The sequence below is a fragment of the Watersipora subatra genome, chromosome 9 (assembly GCF_963576615.1).
Source record: "Watersipora subatra chromosome 9, tzWatSuba1.1, whole genome shotgun sequence".
NCBI classification, from domain to species: Eukaryota; Metazoa; Bryozoa; class Gymnolaemata; order Cheilostomatida; family Watersiporidae; genus Watersipora; species Watersipora subatra.
The window spans coordinates 22,468,176-22,495,142 of NC_088716.1; the positions used below are offsets into that span (position 1 = coordinate 22,468,176).

General features: G+C 35.0%; 1 protein-coding gene across 1 annotated transcript in view; it reads right to left on the minus strand.

Annotated features, from left to right (window-relative positions):
* Window positions 1–26,629, minus strand: part of LOC137404899 (coiled-coil domain-containing protein 150-like) — a 36,660-nt gene extending 10,031 nt beyond the window's left edge. The window contains exons 1-8 of the mRNA XM_068091125.1: window positions 26,530–26,629; window positions 24,830–24,909; window positions 22,815–22,957; window positions 21,968–22,090; window positions 7,723–7,816; window positions 6,936–7,105; window positions 5,514–5,634; window positions 4,482–4,607 (exon numbers count right to left, since the gene is read on the minus strand). Of these exons, the coding sequence (XP_067947226.1) occupies window positions 4,482–4,607; window positions 5,514–5,634; window positions 6,936–7,105; window positions 7,723–7,816; window positions 21,968–22,090; window positions 22,815–22,957; window positions 24,830–24,909; window positions 26,530–26,629 (957 nt within the window). The remainder of the gene's footprint in view (window positions 1–4,481; window positions 4,608–5,513; window positions 5,635–6,935; window positions 7,106–7,722; window positions 7,817–21,967; window positions 22,091–22,814; window positions 22,958–24,829; window positions 24,910–26,529) is intronic.
* Window positions 26,630–26,967: the final 338 nt, after the last annotated feature.

Below are 26,967 nucleotides of genomic sequence, written 5' to 3' on the forward strand. Positions count from 1 at the left end.
TCGTCCATTTTCCTCTTGTTCCTACATAAGGTTTTCGTGAAGACGATCTATTCGAATTAGATTTTGATTTATTTGATAAATTCGAGTTCGACTCCTTGATAATTTTTTCAAATAAGTTATATTGTTTCTCAAATGAACTTGGAGAAAAGGGAGAAGATACAATTGAACTATCTTTAACTCGAATCTTTCTTTCAAGAAGATTTCGTAAGTTCTCAGGTTTAATCTCTCCTGCAGATCCTGTTATTTTCCCGGTTAAAGAATCATAATGTCCAGACTTTTCCAATTTTTGCCAGAAGTTTTTTCGCTTTAGTTTGATCTTGTTTCGAACCGAAGTCTTCAACTATTGAAGAAATGGAATAAGATCTAGAAGAATTTGACGATGGTTCTTCTTCGTTAAACTTCGGTGGTAATAATGTGTCTTCTTTTTTTGGCGAATCTTTTAAAACTGTAGAGTCTTGAGACGAATTATCTTTGGGTAATTCAGGTGTATCTTTCTTTAGAGTTTCTTTTGAATTTTGTGGAGCTGAAGGTGTTTGTGACATCATTGAAATCGGTTTTCGAATAGTCGGAGACTGTTGAATTGGATAACTCCGAATTGAATTCATTTCATCTAAAAATTTTTGAAGTTCAGCTGCATACAAATTAACTTTGTTATAGTCTGAAATAGTGTTATCGTTATTAATTTGACGCATCCTATCTCTGGACTCCTTAACCTTACTTACTCTTGGATTTTCTAATGGATTAAAACGAAGTGACGAACTATAGCCATCATTGATAATTTTTTAATCCTGTCGACTTTTAAATTGGTTCCTTTTGTACTCGTCTTCAGAAACCAAAAAAAATTTTTTTTTGTACTTAGGAAAGCTCATCTTCCTGCTGAATGATTAATACAAGTTGAGGGATGGCTTTATAATCCGTTTCAATAATCCTCTTCCGTTTTGCAAAATCTTTCGTTTATATTTAAGCGGTTTGTTTTGATCGATAATATTCATCAACTCCTTTTTATGTTGACTCAGAGAATGGTATTGATTTTTCGTTAAAGGTACATTCCCATATATAATATTTTTAACAATTTCAAGTAATGTTCTAATTACTTCTTCTTTCATATGAGGTAAAGCAGAACTTGCAAGTTCATCGGTAAGACTGTTCAGTATTTGCAGAATTACTCTGTTTTTTTTCATTCTCTTAGAAAGTGGAGAATTATCCATGATAACTTAATTATCTTCTTTTTCGTGGTTTAAACAATCCTCCGAGAAATGGTTCAACTAATCCTGGGAGTATAGCACCCGCGATCGGACCTAGTAAAGCCGATAAAAACCCTCCTCTTTGCAAAAGTTGTTTCTTTTCCAAATTCGATGTTCTAGGACTAATCAGTCGAGCGATGTTCGTACTTTGTCGACTCAAAGCTTTATACTGAGCATCAGTTAGTCGTTCTTTTCTTTTAATGAGTAATTTCACACAATCAATAATTGCTAAAATTAAATCCGTTTTAGCATTTTTAATAATTGATTGTTGAGAAGAAATAGAATCTCCAACTAGAGATAATAAAGTTAGTAAATTTCGTTGAATTCTTTTTGTTTCAGCCATATCTATGTGATAATTTTAGTGATGTTATAGTAATCACTCAGAGGAAGATACAGAAGTAGTATGGTGATTATTTAAAGAGAACTTGGAATAAATACTTGTTTTATTTAATTATGGAATACCAATCAAAATCGTTTGCTTAATTAGGCTTATAAATAATCATAGGCGTAGAGTCAACAGGAGGGAAATTTCCCATAATTCTCATTGTATCATCGGTTTCTTGTCGGAGGTCCAGTCTCATGAAGGAATATGGTGAAGATGTTGCATCTCGGTAGGATTCCTGAAAATATTTAACTTGTCCAGGAAAAACTTGTTTTCCTAAAAATGTAATTGATGTAGAATCCCTGGGGTTTTTTCCTATAAAAAATAGTGACTATTCAACGAAATTGTTCTAAGTTTACCAAAGAATAAGTTTTGTGTAATAGTAAAAATACTAATATTTAGATGGTGACTTTCTCGAGTATACAAATTGTTAGCCATCTTGATATTTGATGATAATTCCTCCATTAGATCATCAATGATCATCCATCTATTTTCTCCATCTTTGGGAAAAGTACTCGGATCTTTCAATCCTTCATGAAATTCCACTCCTTTCATATCCTCAAAAGCTTCCTGCCATATTCCATAGCAATATATAATTTCGATTGGAGAAGGGGTAGATATTAATTGAGATTGTTCAATCAACCGTTTAACGAGTTGAGTTTTTCCTGATCCTGTTGGTCCTGTTATCATAGATGTGAAAGGAGAATGTAACCTCACATCAATTGATTGTAGTCCGTCTTTCTCCATGTTTTGATAATTACTAACATTGAAGTTTTCATTTCAACTAATTATAATGATGAGGAGATGTTTCAAAAATCACACTTTCATTATTCATAAGATTTCGAAAAAATACTTCTACATAGTTCACAGTAGCATTCATCTTTTCTCCTGTAATCCGAATAAAAAAATATTCAATCAAAGATGAAGCCACAGTTATTGCAAGTAATATTAAAACCACTCCAAAAAATTGAAGCAAACTTTGTCGAAGCGGTTTTGATGTAGATTTAGTGATGTTATCAAAATGTTTATGTAATAATACAGCCTCTTCAACTAATCCATCTGTATTATCTTTTTCTTCTTCACAAGATTTGTAAACTTTAGAATTATCCTTATGAATAGTTTCCATAATTTTATATATTTTTATATTCCTTCTAGTTGAACTTCTCAATGATATATAATGTTCATATATAAAACTCTTAACTTATAAATAGTGAATGGACAGTTAATCGATTCCACGAATAGACACACCCGAACTCGTCCAACATCAGCGTTTTCTTCATTATTCGGATTATATAATCTTAAGGCTATTGGTACAAATGGGATATTAGTTATATTTTCCTTAAGATTTTCAGATGATGGAAGAGTTGTGATTCCACTTGCTAGAATGATGGTAGCGAGTGTAGTTGTGGTGGTAGTAGGAATTGTACTAGCGAGTGTAGTTGTGGTGGTGGTAGGAATTCTGGATGTGTGTGTAGTTCTGATGGTGGATCGAGTAGTGGAAGTATTAATTGGAGCTGTAAATCTACCATTATTTTCTTCGAATTGTGGATGATGACAAACAAACTTAATAGGCAATGCTCTCCATCCACAAAACCTTGAACGAGCTGAGTTGCCTACACAATATCTCGCTAACCGTGAAGATGGATTAGCCCATTGAACAAGTCGTTCAGTAATTCCCAACCTTTGAATAATTTCATAACTAGCTATGCCATAAGTACAATCCGAGGGGTTATGTTCTAATTGAATTATATTTCGTAAAAATTCACCGTTAACCGAAAAAAATCCAAAACTAATAAATAGTATTGGAGAAATTTGAATTATATCATCTAGTTTTCTATAAAGACTCTTCATGTCTTCTCAAAAGAAATTTTTCATAATGAATAAATCATTCGACTTTCCCCTTTCTTATTACTCATCTTTAAAGAGTTTTATAACGAAGGGAGACTTAACCGATTCCACGAATAGACACGCCCGAACTCGTCCAACATCAGCGTTCATTCAACCGAAACGACATAACACTGTTCACCCCACCGGTCGCCAACCCAACCCCAACCATTCGACGATCGATCGCTCAACTCGTCGACACCCAAACCCCAAACCCATCGCATCGAAACCCGAAACCATCGCCCTCTTCACGTCATCCTTCCCACAATTCCTCTCGACCAGCACCGCATCCTTCCCACAATTCCTCTCAAACTTCATAACCTTAGCTCCCAACACTCACACACTTACCCCCCCCCCAAACTTTCCATCAGACAACACCATTCTCCGAGGTTCTCGGGCTAAAATGTACCCAAAATCCAACTTTAAGTGCAAATGTGTGTAGATATGCTCCTACTATACTACTCTTAACCAATTTAAAGCTACATTGATAATCGCATTTAAATAAATAAAAAAGGCAGATAATAAACCAGAGTTCTCTCTAGCCACCAAAAGATAACTAGAACAAAGAGCCAGGTTGTTTAGCCTTGTTCTAAAGATTAGACATCTATAGAACTATCTGCAGATCAACACCCAAATTAATAAAAACTGTCTTTAGATCAGACAGTTCTGAAGGGCAGCATTTTAAACTAATGTCCTCACTGTATTTTATTCTATGCTTCTAAAGTAGCAGAACTTCCAGATTGCTAATAAAAAATAGGAATAATTATGAGAAGACAATCTCTATAAAATATTAGGAAATAGTACAGTTAATGGAGTTTATAAAATTATAATGAATACTTACAGTCAACGGTACATACCTGCAGTCTATGAAACACACCTATAGTCTATGGTACATAACTATTCTATAGTGTATGCCTACATTCCATTGTACTCATCTTCATCTTTTAATGTAGGAAATCTATGATGCATACCTGTAACTTGTGTATTTTCTGTGCCTTATGCTTTATCTCCCCCTTGAGTTTGCAAACATCTGCTTTCAACGATTTCACCTTGAGCTTGAGTTCATCATTTTTTCTGCTTAGTTCTGCTCTTTCAGACTAGAGAAGAAGTCAAGAACAGTTCCTGTTTTATCAGCTACATAAATTCATAAATAACTTCCTTTTTATGACCTTCATTTGTATTTATATAGCGATAAATTGTCAGTCTCATCACTAAGGCATGAATAGGGCACATATTCTATTGATGTGGAAGTACTCTAGCAATGAGCTGTTTGATGTCAGTGATAAAAATGAAACTCTACAAAGAATAGTTCGATACACTTTTTAGCTACCGAATAGAATTTGACCATCTCTCCTTTATCTACATAGAATTGACACAAACACCTTCCATCATTTTGTTATCCGAGAATGAAGAAGTTACCACTACATAACTCAGTCAAAATCTCGTGGCTCCAACACCATTGCTTCTTTGGTAATGAAAAATATTTCTACAAACCTAATCAGATGACATAGAAGAAAATAATTAGGAGTTGCATTTCTATATCTATAATTTATGTTATAGAGATTTGGCTTTGAGATTGATATATCTCTATGTTTGTGTGTTGTGTGTATGTCCAGTTATAGCGATTCAAGTCTAGCAACGAAAATTCTATTTGGCACTGGATTCAATGTCGGAACCTCCAGTTCTAACAATTTTCACTATTATTGATCGCTGGCTTGATGAGCGAACAATAAAAGTGAGGATATTCATTACATCAATTAAAATATGTATAATGACGTTGCGTCAAATATAGCGATTACCAACTGAACTCACGGCCTCACTAGATGAATGCCCAGCGTTGCACGGGTAATAAAAACAGCTTATAAACATTTGCAGGTAATGTAGTGTAAAGGTAATGAAGGTAACGTAATGTTTATAAGCTGTTATTATCTATGCAAAGCAGTGCATTCAGCTAATATATATATTTATATTATCTATTTATATTATATATTTATAATATTTACTGATTTGACTTGAACATGTTGAGACGCTTTATCCCACTCTTGGCTAAGCTGAGCTTCCAGTTCAGCAATTCTGGCAGCATATGATGAGTCCTGCTGCCGCAACTTGCTCTCTATATCTTTGCTAAAAATAGAGAGCTAAGGATAATATAATCTTATGGACTATCTTATGCTAATAAAGAGAAGCTGCTTAATGAATAGCCAACTAAACTGAACAATACTATCTTGACATATAAACACTGCGGTGCTCGTTATTAATAATTAAATTGGTGTTCATGTTTTTTTAGCTGCTTTTTATTTTGCTCAGCAATTATTATTATTTATAATAATTATTATTATAAATAATAATATAATTATATTAGTTATTTATATTAATTAATATAATAATACATAATAACATTATTTATAATTTGCGTTAATTATAGTTATATAATTAATGTAAATTATAAATAATATTATTATATATCATTATATTAATTAATATAAATAATTAATATAATTATATTATTATTTAATTATTATTTATATTTATAGCTGTTTATAATAATATATTAATGATATAATATTATTATCAATATTACTATTTCTGCATAAAACTGAAATTTATACTCACAATTATTTTTACTTTCTCTATTTTCTTCTTTTTCGAATTGTCTATTGAACTTACTAACAATCACAACGGCAGATGAGCGTTATACTGAAGGAGACTACATATAACTACATCCGCCAAGATAGTAATCATAGGAGGTAAAGTTTTTTATGATTAACTGATACATGTTTATCAATTACCAGAATGACTTTGTAAGAAGAAAAAGGGTAGGTCTACAAGAGCCATGACACCGATGAATACAAACAATGTACGACAGGCGAATATAGTATGCGAATAGAATTAGAAGTTATCTGCACAAATGCAAAAATTTCAAGCAGCCAGACTGAAAAAAATATAGAATTTAAAGAAAAGATAAAGATTAATAATGATAAACGTTGAATTGGCCATGATCTTTCTGGTAAATCCATTTATTGAAAGATTTGGGAAAATGGCCTCATGGTACGATATGACACCGATGATGAATTTGCTTTTCAAGTTCACCTGCTTAAATCTGCTTTAGCATTTGTTCCAGTTTTTAAAGTAGAAGAAACACTTGAATATTTAATTGGAAATGAAATCCTTCTTGTTGAAATTCAATGTTTGGTTGACGCTTTTGAAGATACAAGATCAAATTCAGTGCAAGGCGGACTTTTCAATGCTAAATTTTGCTGATATTATTATAGTAACAAATTATTTTTCAAGCTATCGATTTCAAGAATTTGACTTTCGAGAAATTGCATTCGCAAAAATTCACCTAAAATCTGTGTAGGTAGAGGTAGTGATAGAAAAGACATAACATACATACTAGAAATGATAAATATTATGTGAATGCTGACCTCTGAGCATTCAGCTTGTCACACTCAACTTTCTGCTTGCATAGTGTTTCCTCAAGTAATGCCACCTGAGCTCTCAGCTGCTCATTGAGCTCTAGAGTATCTTGCAGAGTTCGAACCAACTTCGAGTTGTCTATCTTGACTGGTTTAATTCCTCGCTGTAAGTTTGTTGCCTAAACATATAGTTTTAAAATGGTTCATGAAGCAATATATAGCCTGAAATACTGTATATAAAACATGTCTATCTGTCTGTTCATCTGTCGGTGTGTTAAGAGCTCATGAAGCCACGCCGTAAAAGCTTCACTTCAACCTGCATTTAGTTAACTGAAGCTGAATGGCTGAGACTATGTATTTTAACTCATCATCAGGCCCAAGATGGACACTTAAAGGCAGCATTGAAAAGCTGCTTTCTGTGAAAAATGAGCCGTTTTCTGCTAGTTTACCTTAAATAAACCAATAACTAGCTAATTCAATCATTCAAAAACCTTATAAGAAATTCATATGCATCCTATGCTCAGGAAGTGCCATGAACTTGAAGTGCCATGACATCAGACCATGACATTGGTGAGAAGCTGCTGAGAATAGTCCAGTCTGGAAAGCTATGGTCTACATACAATAATCCAATTGAACACTCAGAACAGACCCGACAGGCTGTCTATTAAGATGAGACAGCATACAGAGAAGAAACAACAATATATATTTCATAGTTACAGCTAGTCAAAGACCAACAGGGCACCTAGCATGAAAAAAAATGACACATCATAGTAGAGAGTGAAGTTAAAAGAGGTACCTGGTTGCTTTGTTTGCCTTCGACATCAGTCAACTTCCCTGAGAGCACCTCCAACTGATTCTCTACCCTAGATAGCTTATCCTGCTGCCTCTTCCTGTATGACAACAGCTCGCTACATAAACATTGAATAACGTCCTGTATTTACTGTTTATTTCTAGCCAGTAAAAAAATAAAACCACTTCCAGGATATAAGATATGATTTTTCCACAGAAGCTAATGACATGTCAATCATACCTATGTGTGAATGGGCAGCTACAAACTTACACAAGAGAAGTTACTGACACGAGCAGAAGGGGTGTCAAAGATGAAGCACTGAGCTGCAGCGAAAAATCTTGACAAAGAACATCATCAGTCAGGCTCAATTTTCTTTTATTCAGAACAACCTATCTTTGAGTCTGATTGGATAATCACATATTAGCAAATACAACTGCCACATCATTTCTCACACCAGTTTATTCATGCTTTCCATTCACACAAAAAATGGAAATCATTGTGCGTTTTGCGAGACTCGACATAAATGATATAGTTGAGACAATAATTATTATTATACATTATTATTATCCCACGACCAAACACGAGCAAAGCGATTGGTTGGGAGCTTTATGATAAATGCACATGTGCACACAACTCCCGAAAATCATTCATTAACGGCCGTTGCAAACCCTTGTACCGAAATCTCATCAACAAATTTAACCATTTTTGTGTAAAGTCGTTTAAATATAATAACGATACAAAACACACACAAACCTTTTTAAATATGTAACCAAGTTTTTAAAAGGATACCGCAAGACCCTAAAACTAACCCATCCGATCGGATTATACATAAATAGACAGATTAATTCTGCCTTGAATCAAAATAAAAAATTACAAGCCTATTGTAATTAAAATTAAGACCGACATATGAAACGCCGATAAAGCCGTGCAACAGAAAGTAGAAATATTAAGTCGCCAGCATTTTACAGGAAAAACGTAGACATTTCATCAGTCTATAGATGTAGTGTACCAATGTTTGTATTCTTTGATTATTCATGATCTTCACACCTGTATGTCAGCTGATGCCACACATTATGTGAATCAACAGTTATCACAAGCTAGTGCAGAAATGTTTCTTTGTTATGCTTTCAGTGTGGCAATCCATAATATTGTTTCTCTTATTGTGTGTCATCTGATTCATTGCTGACTTGTTTGTGACAAAATCTTTCAGTAACATAAATTAGTTTAGTCTAGCACAGCAAACAGTCAAGAAAGCTCCCTATGCACTTCTAATGATAATCAACGTATAAATGAATACATTAAAATAGCATTGTTTAATTGCCCAAGGTTTGTGTAATTAACGTAGACTGAGGCGTAGGCCGATTTACAGGTAAGAAAATGTGGTACACAGTTTATCAGCCTACGTTTTTTATCCAATTACAGGTTTTTTAAATTATCTAGAAAATTAACCAGATTTCTTTACATTTTATCTAAAAGCTAGGGTCGAACTACAATGCCCCTTTGTGACAATAATATTTCTTTATTTCACTCCAGTTTGCAGAAAACTTCCAGATGCGTGAATGCTAATGATTGCTTTTTGTTACATACCGCTGTATGTTCAAACAGTTTATCAGCTTACATTTTTTGTCCAATTACCGAAGGTTTTTTAAATTATCTAGAACATTAGCCAGATTTCTTTACATCATATCTACAAGCTAGGGCTGAACTACAATGCCCTTTTGTGACAAGAATATTTCTTTATTTTACTCCAGTTTGCAGAAAACTTCCTGAAGTGTGAATGCTAATGCTTGCTTTCTGTTACATATCACTGTCAAAACCATTCTACATTCACAACACAACCAACTTTCAAACTGTATATTACACGGCAGCTTGCCGTTTTACTTTTAATATTGCATTTCAGAGATATAATAAACATATTTCATTATTGCTGTTGTTAGTTAAATTACGTACAGTAGGTTAAGTCTACAGCTTGAATTAATATTTATTTTATTGTTGTTGTAAAACATAAGTTTGAGATAGTAGTAGATTAGGTCTGATTTTCATACAACCTTTTGTTTTGCGTAATTGACCTTTTGAATTTCATTTCAAAACAACTTGACAACTACCATAGACATACCACCTCCCAGAACACCACGTCATCGCAGTGGCCGTCCACGTGTCTCCCAATTATTACGGAGGAGGAGAAATAGAAGGTTCTCACAGCAACCATCAACATCAAATGCTAATGTTCAACAACACACTACTCAAAATAATAACAACTCATCTGATTCAGAGGATTCTTTAGTAGATTTGTAGGCGAAGCCTACAACATCTAACTAAAGAATGCTACTTTTGTAGAATTCTGACCTGTTGTAACTACTTTTTCAACAAGCAGCAGTACCCTTTCTTTTTTCCATTATCACTTTGGTCATGGGCTGTATGACAGCGGAATTTCTAGTGTAACTTTGTCTCTAGTCCTTTGAAGCCTTGCAAGCACTGGCCAATCTGAGTATCTCACTAGTGCTTCTTTCGTTCTAAATCTATTTCCGTTCTAAGTTCTAAAAACACCTCTGATTATCTCGCTTACATCTAAGTTTCACGCCGGACAGACTATCAAGGAGCAACCACCACAATTTGTGGATTTCCATGCTTCAAATGGATTTGAAGTTTCTTCCACTCTAAATCATCGAAATGGTTAAATCCAAAAGGATTCGAAGCCATTTCCCTTCCCACAATTTCTGCAAAGGCATTCGCAGTGAGGCTACTAATCAACAACACAGAATATCTCACTGCGGATGGTTTTGAATCGATAATGTCTAGCTAAGCACCTCTAGTGAAGATAAAACAACTCCGCACATTCCATCACATTACCTTGCGGGTATATTATAACCACTAATGCTAACTATTATAGGTTGCTCATAAGACAATAATAGATAATTACATGTACCTGTTTATTTATATTATAACCTTATTCGTGAAATAATTGAACCTACCGATTGTACAGATTCCAACTTCACTGCTGCTAACCTCTTCATAGGTCAGAAGTTGAAATTTTTCCACTCAAAGAGTCATTTGGACTTGTTTTCCGTCGGAAGGAACACAGTGGGAGTCACAAACCCCTTAAATTTAAATTTTGTTAAAAATCAACACTACATGTAACATTTTTGTTTACCTTTAAACGATTTTCTACTACATTTACACTATAAAATGAAAATATGTGGCAGGTATAATGATTTAACTGATGAGGAAACAAAATTACACTTTTGCACAAAACAATAAAATAATTTTAGCGGTTCTATTGGGGCATAAATTGTTATAAGATGTACTACTTGTATTAGTGTTGCTGTTGGTCAGTAGTGTTGTTGACGATATTGCAGACCTAAGTGGCTGGCCTTACTAGATTTCTAATTTTTTAACTCGGTTCTGGTCTTTTACGTGAACTCGGTAGTACGTTTTTCTGTACCTTAATGTTTAAGTTAAAGCCACGTGACGATCATGTGATAAGGTGCTACTAGTAATATAACATAAATAATGATGCATAACATGCGACAATGTTTGATTTATCACCATAATGACAATTTTTTAAATTATGTTACAGTCTAGTGATGAAACTTCTATATTTTTTTAAGAATTACATAGCATATAACAAAAAAAGAAAATGGAAAAAAATTAAAAATCAGAGGGAGCTGCAACGAGGGGATGAAAAAGCCACATGCAGCTTCAGAACTGTGGGTTGTTGACCCCTGTCCTTGGTGTAACTCTCCTGACATAGAAACATTTTTACTGAAAGTGACTGTAGCTCAAGCAATTTTTGAAGAATAGCTGTACAGAAGTTAGTAGATTCTGTTGCTGTTTTATAATATACAGAGGTCAGCTATAAAGAAAATAAAAAGAAACATTTGATCAGGTATCCTGGCTCAGTTAGTGCAACAAGTGTACGTAGCGTAAATTAAAAAGTGACCATGAACCGAAAGTGAATCTATTTTAACAAGTTCTGCTTTGAGGAGCACAATCATAGTTTTGGAAAGATAGATAAAGTGCAACTGTGAATCGTTGAAATGATAGGTTAAAAAATTGTTGGTAGAGGTCAACTCCAAATCTATTCAAAGCATGGCAACGGCATGGATAGCTCATGCATGGCAAGCATAGCATGAGAGTTTATATTCAGTATCTCCCTGAGTTAATCTATTAAAGCTATTCAACTTCTTTACTGTTTTTCTTTCTGTTTACTTGTGAAAGTTCTGCCTGGAAAGATTCTGTGGTTCTTGATTAGCTAAATATTTCAGCTTTGATGAGTCACCAATTCCATTGTAAACTGTGATAAACAGAATGAGTACAACAGTAATAAGAACTGGGGAATTACAACAATTGTGCAAACAAGGCAAACAAACTACAAATTTTTGTTTTATGCATAACCGAGCATAGGGTACAACCATCCTAAACAAGTTTAATCCTGCATAACACAATCTTTTTTTCTCAACCTCCAACCGCGGCTTCAGGCAGACGGGCAAGATTATTATTAAAATAAAGATTTCAACAATGAACTTCTTGTTCTTGCGTTTTCATTACTCATCTAAAGGTCCTTATTTATAATTTTTTACCCTCTCATGGTCTAAATTGCTGTCTATAACGTGAAGTTTGAATAAAATTGGTAGTAAAATGTAAAAATATAATGATTATACAGACTAACAGACAGACACAATGACAAAACGAGATTTGTTAGCACAAATATTAGTATATACCAGGACTTAACAATGTGTATAATCTAACCATACTCACGGCAGCAAACACATATTTCATTTGCTGCTGCAACCGTTAATTTTTATACTTTACAGTCTAATATAGACAATCTTTCAAATCTGATTTAGTTGTGAAATTAAATTATTCATGTAATGAACCCATCACTTTTTATGCTCAGAGAATCAATTTTTTTTCAATAAATGTTATTTTCATTGGTCTTCACTAGTAATTGCTCTCTAGTTGAACTCTTTCATGGTCCAAAGAGAGAATGACCATGCTATTAAAGATGTGAATCAGAGGGTGGCCATGAAGTTACCAAGTAATCCTCAGCTCTGTGTAGTTCCTAAAGCTGACACACTTGCTATCTCAATAATCCTGACCTTTGACATGAGCAACTAAAGAAGTCTCTACATTCGATGTGAGAAAGAGAGATAACATATTACTGTAGGCTTATAGATTATACTCTTAGGTTGGGACGCTGTCATTAATTTTATAGTAGTGTTGGTATCTTGATGAATTCAGGTAGTTATTCATCAAACTTTTGATGAACCCTTTGTTTTGACTCTTCTCAGTTGATGTCCACTGCTTATCTCTTTGTCAAGCAGCCTCTTACTATTCATTAGACAGTAATACTTCAACTTACGAGTGCTCTAACGTATGAGAAACTTGAGATACGAGCCAGCTTTTAAGCAAGTTTTAGCACTAACATATGAGCCATGTTTGAGATACGAGCACGTGAGTCAGTTGCCAAGTATGCCAGAGGTGTTTTATGACAACAGCATCAATCTGTATTTGTCGACTGCTCAGGTTATACGTTTGTACCGTGTTTTTGTGCGCGCTTTTCAGTGCATAATTATGTGAATTAAAAGTACTGTGCGTAGTTTGCCAGTAAAATGAAAAATAATGCAAAGAAAAAGCAAATGATAACAATTGATATTAAACGGAAAATTATTGAAAAATATGGGAAATGTGTATGCGTGGTTGAGCTAGCTCAGCAATATGACAGAAATAAATCCACAATTATCAAACAGAAGGATTATATTCAGGGCATTTAGCTCGCAAAAGGACTAACCATAGTTTCTAAAGGGTGCAGCGATCTTCACGACCGGTGATGGAGAGACCGCTCAGGCATTGGATAAAAGATAAACAATTGGCCGGTGACAGCGCAACTGAAACGATGCTATTTGAAAAGGCCTGTTCCATACCTATCAAAACTATAAAAATAGACATTGGGACAAGTTGGCTAGTAGTCGTGCATTAAACCTTTGTGACGACACCTGTGTTCGTCTTAATCGCAACCATGTTGAAAGGGCGACAAAGGCAAACGTCTATAGATAGGTTTATCTTAAAACGGCTGGCTAGTCGTGAAAGCGAAACAAAGGAAAAATTAGCTAGCCAGCGAGAAACTTCAAACTATGAACGCCGAAGAAATTTTAATTACGTTAAGTTAAAAATGAAAGTTTGCTTTTAGAATTGCTTCTAAGTTTGTATTTTAAGACTTTGATACAATCTAAATTTATCAAAGTCAACTGTTGTAATAAAGGATAACTTATATCTCCCTCTCTGGCAAATGCTAGCATTAGCTGCTATTGTATGTCTTTAATTTTACATTTTAATTTATCACATTTCCTTGCATTATTTTTTATTTGTTGCTTTTTAAAAGCATGTGGTAAGTTATGACAATAACCAACATGTTCTTTCTGTTATAATATCTTGTTTTGAGTGTTTTATTTGCATTTTTTAAAGTATGGAAACCAATCAATATATATTTAATTGTTGTATCTATATATATATATATATATATATATATATATATATATTTCTCAAAGTATGTCGTCGTATATATGTCGGAAATCCTGCTATAGATCTTAAAATCTTGAATTAAATAATCCGTACCGAAGAGGATTCGATCTCGGACCAAGCCTAGCCTAGCCCACTGGACTATGGAAGTTAAATTACTAGCTTTTCAATATAAGGCATTATATGAGAGCAATACCTAACTGCTTTACGTATGACGCGGGTCACAGCATAACGTCACGAGAAGCTGTTCTCTCACATCATTTACCTGCCTAATAGCAAAACTTTCACTACTTCTCATTGTTTATAAGACAAAAAACTTCTCATGATATGTAGTTTGAAAGTTAGAATGGCACATATTGTAATATGTTAAATATAAATAAATTTTCTGTCCATATACTCTTCTATTACACGGGCAACGCCGCGTGGCACAGCTAGTATATAAATAAATTGCACCAACATGCGAGTAAATTGACGTACGAGCTCAGTCACGGAACGCATTAAGCTCGTAAGTTGAAGTATGACTGTATTTCATTCCTTTGAGTTATCTTCTTTCATAAGGTCCAAAATATCACCAGAACAGTCTGCTGTAATTTATTAGCAATCTAGTATAATAGTGATAAAGTCATGTTATTGTTAATAAACCATAGTTAATAACTTTACTAACACTAGTACAGAATAAGATGAACAATTACTATTCAATGTATAGCTTCAGCTCATGAAAGTTAATGTGGACATAGAAATTTACATGATCTTGGACATGGATATAGACAAGGCTGTGAACATGAGCATGTGCATGGGAAAAGCATGAACATGGGGAATGGGCATAGATGTGAACAAGGATATGAAAATGATGTGAAAAATAGATGTGGACCTACACTTGTATTTAGAAATTAACATGGATGTGGACATAGATAAGGACATAGACATTAATATCGACGTGGAAATGAATGTGGACATGGATACAAACCCAGGCACAGACATGAGCATAGAAAGACATAGACATAGTTGTCGACATAGGCATAGAACTAGATGTAGCCTTAAACAAGAACATAGGCAAATACTCAAACATAGGAACAATTGTAAACTTGGAAATAGACGTCGATATTGCAATGGACATGGACACATAGATGGACAAAGACGTAATCATGAACATAAATATAAATCCATTTATGTGTATGATTATTAAATAAAAATGTATAAATGCATAGACCATAAATGATTCATTATTAATACGATTTTGTGTACACTTTTCTAATGATCGCCTGATAATATGGGTTCATAAAGATCAAAGATTGTCAAAGTGGCAGTCAAATGGACGTAACGTTCAATTGGGGGATGGCGCTCTATTTTGCTACCCTTCTCCCAGAATGGTGCTCAAATAGAGAGGAGGTTCACATAAAGGTTGCATTCAAATACAGGTTTTATTGTATATTCCTTACGTTATGCGGAACTTATGTTATAGGAGCGTCTACTGTACTATATATACACAAACAAATAATAAATATAATGTATGTACTAATCTACTCCATTTCCTCTTTAAACTTTTCAAAGTTTGCTGAGATCTCAGACAGCATCTGCAGTTTGTCATCATCTAGGTTTTATACCAGACTTGTTTTGGCCTGGTCAACAATGGAGGAAACATTTTATAGAACTCTCATCAATATAGAAATATTTTTTGTTTAGAAAGTCAAATATTTAATACATTGTATAGGTACTTCTTTTGGCAGTAAGATAAAATGACTATATGGAGTCTCTATTTCCTCAGATTTGGCTTGAAACTTCTTCACAAATAATCTTATCTTTGGACAATCCTAATCAGGAACAGTATCAGTTGTGGTTATTTCATCACAGAGTTCACCAGGGAGAGTTTGGTAATCGTTTTAATCGTTTGGAAATCATCTTGGCAACTATTCAACCTCCTATCAAAATTGAAAGCACACACTCACACACTGCTTGTTCAATTATATGTACTAAATGGGTATGATATTTTATTATGAGACAGTGACACAGCACGTGTGACACTTATACACAGGTCTTCCGAGAGATTGCTTTGACTGTTGATAAAAACTCATTTGGGTATTTTCTTTGTCTGGTTTTCCTAATTTTATTCACAATGAATAATTATACACAATCTTATCACAATTTAATAAAATTGTAATATTATATGACTGTTGTAAAATATTTTTTGTGTATATTGAAAGATAAACATTTCAGTGAACATGCAGTGATACTAGTGAAACAACTAGTGGTAACAAATAAAATAAAAAACATTTTGTATACATTATACAAATTGAACATACTTAAAACAATGAAAATGCATGTTTTCAAATATACAATAAAAAAATAGTTGCAAATCGCTTGCTATTGGTGATTTTGCACTGTTTAAAACTGCCACAGCCACCATCACACAAACAAGAATTAGTGAATGTTTTAATAAATTAATTAAACCGGTTTTTTATTAATTTATAACATCCGTGTTTCCTCAGTGTTCTTTCCATTACTATAACATCGCCATATAACTTAGTTATGGTCATTTTATAAAGGCTAAAATTATGATGACTAAACAGAATCAATACTCAAAAGAACATTCATAAATTCTCAATGCTTCTCAATCAGTCTCGATTTATAGTAAAGGGGTGTTGTATGCAAGGCAATTTGGAGTTGTCACCCACTTTCTGGTAAAAGACAACTCCTATTGTACATTTGTAATGGTGATGAAAAAGTTTCAAATGGATTAGCTGAAAAGTAATATGCCGCGTTAGATAGTCGCAGAATGTGAGTAATAAAAACTATTATTCTTTCTGATTAATCGTTGCAGATTAAACATTGATAGACAATAATAATAAACAAAAAACTAATATCACAACAAAAATATAATGAATGTTAAATTTAAGTTTACAAAGTCGAAGCCTGTTGGCTCCAAATCTCGGTCGGCTTCTTGAACGTAATAGAACAGAAAAAAATAACCGTTTTTAAACAGAACAAAATTTAATATTAAAGATCTCATACATATTTGAGTTTTAGTTGTTAAAGTTCACAATCATGGTACTGTATGCAACTTGTTTAATGTTATACGAATTACCTGGTGCTTAGCGCTTGAGGATGTAGTGAAACGAATAAAACCAAACACACTTACAAGTTTACAACAAAAATTTTTAGGCTTACCAAGATACTAGGTAAAATCTAGTTCCTATCCAAAAAGTTCGAATGGAGGCAAAATAAAAAGGGACGGGTATAACTGGAGTATCTCAGAACCTGGTTGCAACCTCAGAACTTCTATGTATGCATGCATACATGCATGTATGCATGCATATATGCATGTATGCATGCATACATAGAAGTTCTGAGGTTGCAACCAGGTTCTGAGATACTCCAGTTATACCCGTCCAATAAAAAGGGTCGACAAATAATAGTCTGAATAATTGGGATGTTCAAAAGGAGTACATGTACTCGCAAATTGGATTCTTACAGATCGTAAATAATCATGCCAAATTTATTGCGTTCGGAGCGCAGTCTACAGTACTTGTCAGTTTTCAAAACGGTTCTCTGCAACGAAAACTAAAATCGCGAGCGGCGCTCTCTCGCCTTCAAATATAGTGGCTATTGTGACTACGCATAATTAGTGATTCTAGCGTGTACAGTTTTAAAACAGGCAGACGATATTACGTAATACATTGTGGACGAAACTGCGACGCAAGTTCGAGAAACTTTATTACAGACTAAACACCTCATTGGCAGAAATAATTGCTTTCTCTCCTCTCATTATTTATTGGTCGACATTATTCGATCGTTTTAGGTCGCGATTGCTCGAAGCTGATAGTTGCGGTAAGAAAAGTTTGTTGTAAGTATTATTAATATATCTATTGAGGTTAGCATGATCATACAAATTTTGGTTGACCTCACTAATACTAGAAGAACTAAATTGAGTGTGTGAAAAACAATTAGGGTTTAAAGGAAAGTAATACAAATGTAAATGATTTCTTTTCCGCAGATGTAGCTGAGATAAAAATGGATTCATAAACACATTCAAGGATAAAGTGTTATTTTTATTAACTATTTGCGTAGGAGCTTTTTTGTCCTTTCGCAGTAGTACAAATTTTTACTCTTCAATCAGTTTGTAGCAAACCTAAAATCAAGCGAAATATTCTCAAAAACAAACTATGAAAAGATTGGTGTTCTTGAAAAAGCCGTGAGAAGAATAACTTCGAAGAATTATCCTATTTTTATGCTATCGGTCCCAAGGACGCCATGTTCATCGAGGCTAAGCGGATCTCGGGGATTCTTGGCAACAATTCTGAAAGAGAGTTCTCTTATTGGATTGTGTGATGTCCTAAGCAGTTGGATGGGCGCAACCGGTCTCATGTGCCCACTCGGAGGAGTAAGATTAAAAAAGATAACTCTTTGTGAGTTTCTAGCTCGCAGTTCCTAACTCATGTGCGGAATTATATGCTTGCATGGTGTCATACTGACACTAAAGTCATAGCAATCGCAGCTGGGTGTTCCAATATCCACCGAAGAAAATCCTTGACCACTCTGTTATTTTACCTTGTGAATTAAGCCATCCAATGATATATCTTTAGAGTTAATAAACTTAAAAGTTTAAGTATTTTTTACATGCTGATACGACGGCCTTTGGTCTGGAGTGCAAGTAGGTAGGTATATATTTGTTGTAACATCTAACAGAACGTCTCCTTCTGGTGTTTTGGCGCAACACAGCTGTTATATCTGATATCAGCCATGTACAGATAGACGTAAAGAAAATAACAAGTTACATCACCATACGGCTTACATAACAAACTCCCAGAGTTACGACATCCACAAATCTCATCTTTGGGATTAGTGCCATCACGTGACAACCCACCCATTCCACTGTCTGAACATTAAGAACGTTACATTGGAAGATTCAAGAATATTGCAAAAAAAGCCAGTAATGGAAACCCAGATTAAAATTCTAAAAACGGCATCACACCCCAGTCAACGACAACACCCAGACGATAACAACTTTCGTCATGCAGTACAAAGATCCGCATCTGGTACCAAGCTACACCAGACAGGGATTAAAGCTAGAAGATTGAATATTATGAAACCCCGCTGACGTAAATACAACAGGACGTAGTCAGGAATCCCACAAACTTCGATACCCAAAATTGGAGATCTGAAAGATATAGCTTTACTCTTGGACATCCAGGCTAACTCCTAATCGATACATAAAGACGTATATTCACCTTCATACTTCACTCTCTTCAATACAGCTTCTTCATAGCAGACAGACGTGTCAGCGGAACAAATGAAAAGGGTCAACTTTCGGAGAACAAGGGGGTGAATATATTCTAAGTCTCAGACATTACTTTTATACTCTTATAATTCTTAGTCTGAAGCGTAACTTATTATATATTTTTCTTGTTCATTTAATAAAAATTAGGTCTTGGGAAAACCCCTTCCACATACCTTAGCTATTCCTTATCTCAGAGCATAGCCCTAGATTCTCACATCTAGAAAGGTCAGTTGTAAAATCTCGATACGTTAGTCAACTAGTCAGACCACTCAAACAGCCATTAATCAGGATTAGGCCTATCTGAGTTTATTATAATAATTTAGCAGTGCATCTGCTCATGACAATAAACCTGAGCTTACTCCCTAACCGTTGTAAGATTACTTGGTAGGATAATCCAATACTATCAATAATCATCACAACACAGCTACACATTTTTTCAAACCGACTAGAACTCGTAGGCTATGATCTCACAAAGGCCTCGGAGAAGGCACTCTTCTTTCCCTTGGTCTACTAGTACACGGTGGCTAAGTGGGCGATGTTTGTGTGGCCACAGATTGTCGGTGCACTCCTTCTGTATGTTGGACTAGCATCGCCCTGGTCACGAAGACGCTCTTGCAGAAGGGACACTTGAGCTGTCTGATGTGACACGCCTCATGACGTCGCAGCTCTCTGAGGGATGCGAAACGCTTCGGACACTCGGCGCAGAAAAGCATGATGAACTGATCAAAGAATAAGGTGACCTAGCCGATATATATATACATGTATATAGATAAGAAAATTCTGTGACAGTGGATGAGCTAGAAAAGATAACAGACGCTATGATTTAAAATTTTTACGCAATAACTAATCTTTAATTAATTTCTTTACACTGTTCACTTGTTTCAAGAGTTTTTTTATGTTCATGATTGCATGCCAGAGTAATCTTAAGTATCTGATCTAATTAAGTAATAGTTCTTTAATTCATTTAAATAACATTGTTTCAGTTTTTAGTGATACCTTTTCTCAAGATAAGATTTTGTAATTGTAAAATTTTTAGAAAATTGGCTGTCAGCAAAGTAAATATAAAATAATATAGAACAATCATGTAATTTAAAATATAATTTTCTCTCTTACAGAGCATGTTGCCTAATAATGCCTCTGTCATTCCTTGTCCTCATCGATGATTTGACTTCACATGCTTCAGGGTATAGAACAAGGCTCACAGACGTAGTTGCCCTAAACATTGACTGTGTCTTAGGCACAGTCAGGTTTTTATTCAATGTTGCATATCAGGCTTTTTGCATAATTATTCAAAAAAGTGCTAGTGGCCTGCTCGCTGGTTTTTTGTTTTTGTTGAGAAGGAATTTTCATTAAAAAAATTTTTGAATTTATTTTGAACAGTTTTTGTCTGTTGGACACAAACACTTTTTACCAGCTCAGGCAGTATTTCGGACTCACCCTGCAGTGTCAGGTTCAGTCTGTTCAAGTGGCGCAGAATGCCATCAACAAGCCAGATTCATATAGTGCACTTATGGTCTAAGAACTTGGATAGCGTTTATCGTTCTATCAGAAGTTTCACATCATTCAAAAGAAATGTCAAAGTACATAGATAAAGCAGAATGACTTGCCATTACATTCAACACAAGATATAAGCTCTCTCACTCTTTTAAAGACATCATGTGTTATCTCCATTTTTTGTTTTGCTGTGATTTTTTACTCTCATTTTGTAATTGAATAATTAATCCTAAACATACTACTTGATGGGTATGCCTCTAACTGGTCTGCATAAATTCTCATGTGTGTGATATGCGCTTACTACATAAAACCACACGCAAAATTCAACCTGCTGCACAAAACTGGGCAAAAAGTCGCATGTGGTTTTTGGACCAAAGCAGGCCAGTCTATAACAGGGATTCCCTAACTAGCAGAACAGTGATTTTGCTTTCGATTTGCTATTAGGAGCATCAAACAAAGCCATATTTCTCAGTCTGGATGTGGGTTTTTTGTAATCTGCCATCGGAACCTACTTCAAGAATGGCGGACAAACGGATTGAAAGAATTGCCAGGATAAGTTGACACATTTGTTCAACTCAATCACCTATTATAAAGTTGCTCAAGACGAATCTAATCATACAAACATTTACCTGCATATGGAACGTATCCTCCTTTTGAAGCTTTCAGTATAGTGGAACATTTTAGAGATTTTAAATAGAGATCTAGCTATCATCCATGTTACAGCTCGCACATTGAAATACATCTCACTAGAGCTAGAAATTTTCTCTTTACGGACAGCTAAAAATGCACAACGCATAACAGCGATGATTGAAGCCCAAATATTTGCTGTAGAATATTACCAAGATGGCCTTTTTTGCCCCAATTTTTCAGCGACAGTTGTTGGTGTTCTCGAACCAATTTTTTCTAATTCTTGTATTGTTGTTATACTACTTCGACTCTCTATTATCCCTTCCATCTCCCTACCGTCCAGCGTAGTCTGCTTTTTCATAATCTTCCATCTTAATCTTATCACTTATCCCTTCACCATAATCACTCAAGTTGTTTGTGGCTCCTATCAGTTTACCCAGTTGATGTGTAGAACATTTCCTAGTAGATATTTTTAAAAAGAGCAATAGTCATTGAGACCAGCTGTTTTGTAGATGACTTTTTCCTAATCTTCCGTCTTAATCTTATCACTTACTTTCACCATAATCACTTGAGTGGTTTGCGGTTCCTATCTGCTTACAGTCGTCATGGGTGAAACGTTTCCAAGTAGATATTTTAAGTGTTTTTATAGTCCATTATTGTGATCATTCTTTGAAAGTTTCAATCGTTGAGTTTTTCATTTTTTCATCCGCAACTGCGACTGCATCCTCATCAAAAACTTTCGGTTCACGTAATTATACTGTATTTGAACAAACTAACCGGTGAAACTACAAAGAAACAAACAATTTGAAAAAAGTATTTGCTTATTTGTAATCACAATGATAAATGACGTTTTCAACTAAATGCATTAATACACAGAGGGGATAAATAAGCAAACAAACTTTGAAACTCTAGAACAAAGTCTTACATCATCATCATAGCAGTCTGTCGATGCGACAATGGCTGCCCTCATCTAAGCTCTTTGTTGCCAACCAATCCTGTCCATGTCCAGTTTCATATTTGTGAGTAGATTTTCGATACACCATTTCATTAAAACTGCTTGCAAAAGGGATTAAGGTACTACTAGCTTTTGCTGGACTAATAACACACTTGGCAGTGATAAGGGATATAAGTGGCAAAGACAGTCCAAAACAAACTGGATCCCTCTCCTGTTGCTGTAACCGACCAGAAAAAAGTGTCAATTTCTGGGCATGTCACATCACACTGCCTGGCATGGCCCACCACAGACCTGCGACAAATGTCAGGAGGTTCAGTTTCACCCATCAGGCCTGAGCGCCTAGTAGTCAGTTTATTCGCTGACCGCTCGACCTATGTGACAGGTTGTACCGGTTTTCATGGTTGTTCAATAGCAGGCACAATCACCTGACCCATACTTGATAATATGATGAAAGATAAGAACAGTACATACAGTAGTCACTCATTTCACACTTCATAAAAAGAAGCATAGTGAACTATGATGGCTGATACTACAATGATGCTATCACCAACTAGAGTGAGAAAGTGAATGATGATGGCTGATAGTACAGTGGAGCTCTCACCTACTAGAGTACGAGAGTGAACTATGATGGCTGATAGTACAAAGATGCTATCAGCAACTTGACTGGAAGAGACATTCATGGATTTTGCTTTTTATTCATTTTCTATATAATACTATTTACTCTGGGAAACATAGAAGCGGTCAAGAATAAATCAAGAAGTAGTAAGGGATTATTGTATGCATATTCACTTCTATAGAATTATGTCAAGGTCAGCCATCCAATTCGCTCTCATTCGAATCAGTTACACAACTGATGAACAAACTCTTACCACTATAGTTCTTTTAAAGGCACATAATCACTTTGCTTCGTCACCTCTTTCACATATTAGTAACTTGAGAATGCCATAAAGGTTAAATGAACGCCCTATGCACAGTGTTGATTAGGTGGTGAAAATAGGTGATATTAGGTAAGAAGATAAGAGAAGACAATTTTAGAGATGTGCGATGATTATTGAATGAAGAAGACAACCTTGATGAATGCGAGATGATAATAATGATACGAAAAGAGAATACTTGTCATCAAAATGCATTCATCATATTCTCTCTCCCAATCACCCTAAGGTGTGGTCCAAAAGCTATTTTCCACCTGCCACAAATAAAACTACTCCACTAGAGGGTCTTTCCATCTCACTTTCATCAGAGAGTCTAACCGTGAGTGGCAGTACTAATAATTCCCAGTTGCCAGAGATTTCTGGGCTTGCCATTTTTCTTTAGCACTACAATATGTCCAACATATCCAACTGAAAAGCTCCTTTGGGTCTCTGACCATTCCTTTCTACTTTGTATTGTAATTCAGGTACTCTACTTTCCACCATTTCCAAAACTCGTCAGCCAAAGTTTGCACTTTTCGCCATTATTGTATTAACCCTGTGAGGCCCATACACAGAAGCTTTGCTCTAAAAATTTTCAAACGTTTTGGATAGTTTCCAGATATATGTATGAGTGTTTTTCTAATTTTTTTATTTTCTACAACGACCCTGACCTGAGATATTAAGTGTTGCACTCACGCAACATTGGGCTTTAATGCTACCTATATACATTACGCATTAGACAATAGTGTTATGAAGTATTTGAGCCAGTAAAATAACTTTATTTGAATAAATAAATGGTAAATGTACTTATATACATATACATGTATACAGATACATACATATACATATATATAGTACATATATTGATTATATATACACATTCAGTATATATAAATTGTATATATATATACATGTACATATACGCATACATATTTATATGTATATATTGTATATATTGTATATATGCATACATATATGCACACACATATATTTATACACATATAAATATATATATATATATAAATATATATATATAACACAAGCATATAAGTTTACATCACTGTTTGGTACAAATGGACTAAATCCTGGAGCAATATCAACTGTTCCAAAGTAACTATAGCTCTCCATTCGCTTGCAGTGATAGGTACGAAAATAATTTCGTTCATCAAGAAGGCAGAGACTATTTCACATTTTGTAGTAGTTATTTTCTTGAACAGCTTGCCGTGACTTCGCTTTGGAGCCTTTATTGGCCAATGAGCAAAATTGTCATAGTGAACATTGCACGGACCTTTTCCAATTTTTTAGCTGGTGTAAGGCATAGACTAGCATCACCTGCTGCAGCTGGTCATCCTTGTTTGGCAGCACCATTGACATGAATGAGACTGCCGGCAACTTCAGCTTGGAATTCTCTTCTATTTAGTACTTTATTTATGGTAGCTTGAGAAGGCGACTATCACTTCTGTAGATATTCCAAGTGTTGATTTCGGCTACCATTACAAATGTCGTTACAGGTAGAGATATCATCACCGGCTCTTCATGGCAAAACGATACTCTGCTAAAAATAAATCTTACAAATCACTGCCTCCCATATTTTTATGTGGTTGTATAACAGCAGGCATGTTATAGAAACGATGCTCGTTTGAGGACTTGTCCCACCGTTTGGCTTGAGCAAAGGGCTGTACACCAGTCAATGAGGAGAGAACGGCGATAACTTTGTTGTCACACTATTTGACAGCAACCACATTGTTGACCTCCTTTACATAGCTGTCATAAGATCCTTTACTATCTCGTTTGAGGACTTTGCATTATTGAGCATGCATTCTTGAACCCTGTTGGTTCGAACAGTATCTGTATAGAACATCCCAGTTTTATTTAGCTCAGAGATGAAGGGAATAGCAATAAACAAGTTGCCTCCGACAATTTTGTACCTCCAGTTCTTTTGTAGAGTAGATCTTAGCTTGGGCACAACATCAGCTTCTTAGTCCAACTCCATCTGCTTACCATCACCACCTTGGTATACTTCAGTCATTCAAAATGCCACTGACTCCTGCTCGATGCTAGATCTTGAAGCGCCATGGATGTGGCTTACTCTTTATGTATTGTCGGGTTCTATTTATAGACATTCATTCCATATGGCACCTATCCTCCGTCACATTTTCCAGAGCTTGTCTAGCAAATTCGTTCCATCAACCCTGCTTCTCATTCGAAGGCAATTGCTGTTGCTGTTTGAAGTGGAAGGCTTTTAATGCATTTTGTATCTACAAACTAAAACAGAATATTTTAAAATACTATTCATCTAACACCTAAAATTGCCCAAAAGAAAGCCTACACACCTAACTATCATGCTATATCAAGTGAAATAATTGCACAATTTTGTATCATTCGGAAATACCAATTTGCTTTGATAGTAAATGACTAATAGCAGTAGTACTAGTAGCAGTGAAGGTAACCTGGTAATATTACTTCAATGGTAGTCAGTGTACCTCTACTACCATCTTTACAACACTAAGTATTATGCACATCAACAAGAATGAAGAACATTAGCCCTAACAATGGTCTATTGGAACATCCGATACTAACCCCTTGGCTTGCAGCTTAGCTATGTATGTAGAGCCCAATGTTGCACTCCTGCACAAGAAATTTTGAGCTCATATAGATAGAAAAAAAAAATTTACTTCTTCGAAACATTTAATGTGTGTAAAAATATGGTCAACATAGTACCAAAAAACAGAAAATGAGTTATTCCAACTTACCTCAAAGAGCTATAAATCTTTGCCTAAAAAGTTGCTTTCCTCATGTGTGGTCTACTCTCAATTCCATGGAATGTTCTAGAGTTATGTGATGACATCACGAGCATGACATCCAATCAATTTTGGGTTTAGGGTTGCATAAAGATATGTAAGAAGCCACTTGAGAAAAATATTTGGCTATAAAGCATTTTTAGTTGCTCTATCTAGTTTTGAAAATTATGTTGCACCAGTGCAACAAGGGGCCCCAGAGGGTTAAATATATGTCATCTGATTCAAAGATACCTGGCGCTGTCATCATGTGTGCTTTTCCTGTCAGCAGATAACTCAGAGTGATGGGCTCCACATCTGTGGGGGCAAGTAGCTTACTGTTGAGATTATACATCACTTCATATAACCGCGGTATGTAGTGATGCTGTTGAAAGCTGTCCACTAGATTTGGTTATTGTGACGTTGAGAATTCTTCGAGCTGAAAGAATCATATGCTCCTACACGCCTCTAAAGTTACTTGCATGAGGAGGGTTGAGTACAAAATCTGTGTTGATCTTCAGTAGATAACACTTGATCTTCGGCAGGTATACATGTCATAATTCTTTGGATAGTATGTTGTGCGCTCCAGTGAAGTTTGTTCCATTGTCACACCTTTTTTAATGCTGCCTCTGATGGACCATATATTTCTAATACCATTAATCAGACTAATTGTGTTCATGTCTTCTAGTAGTT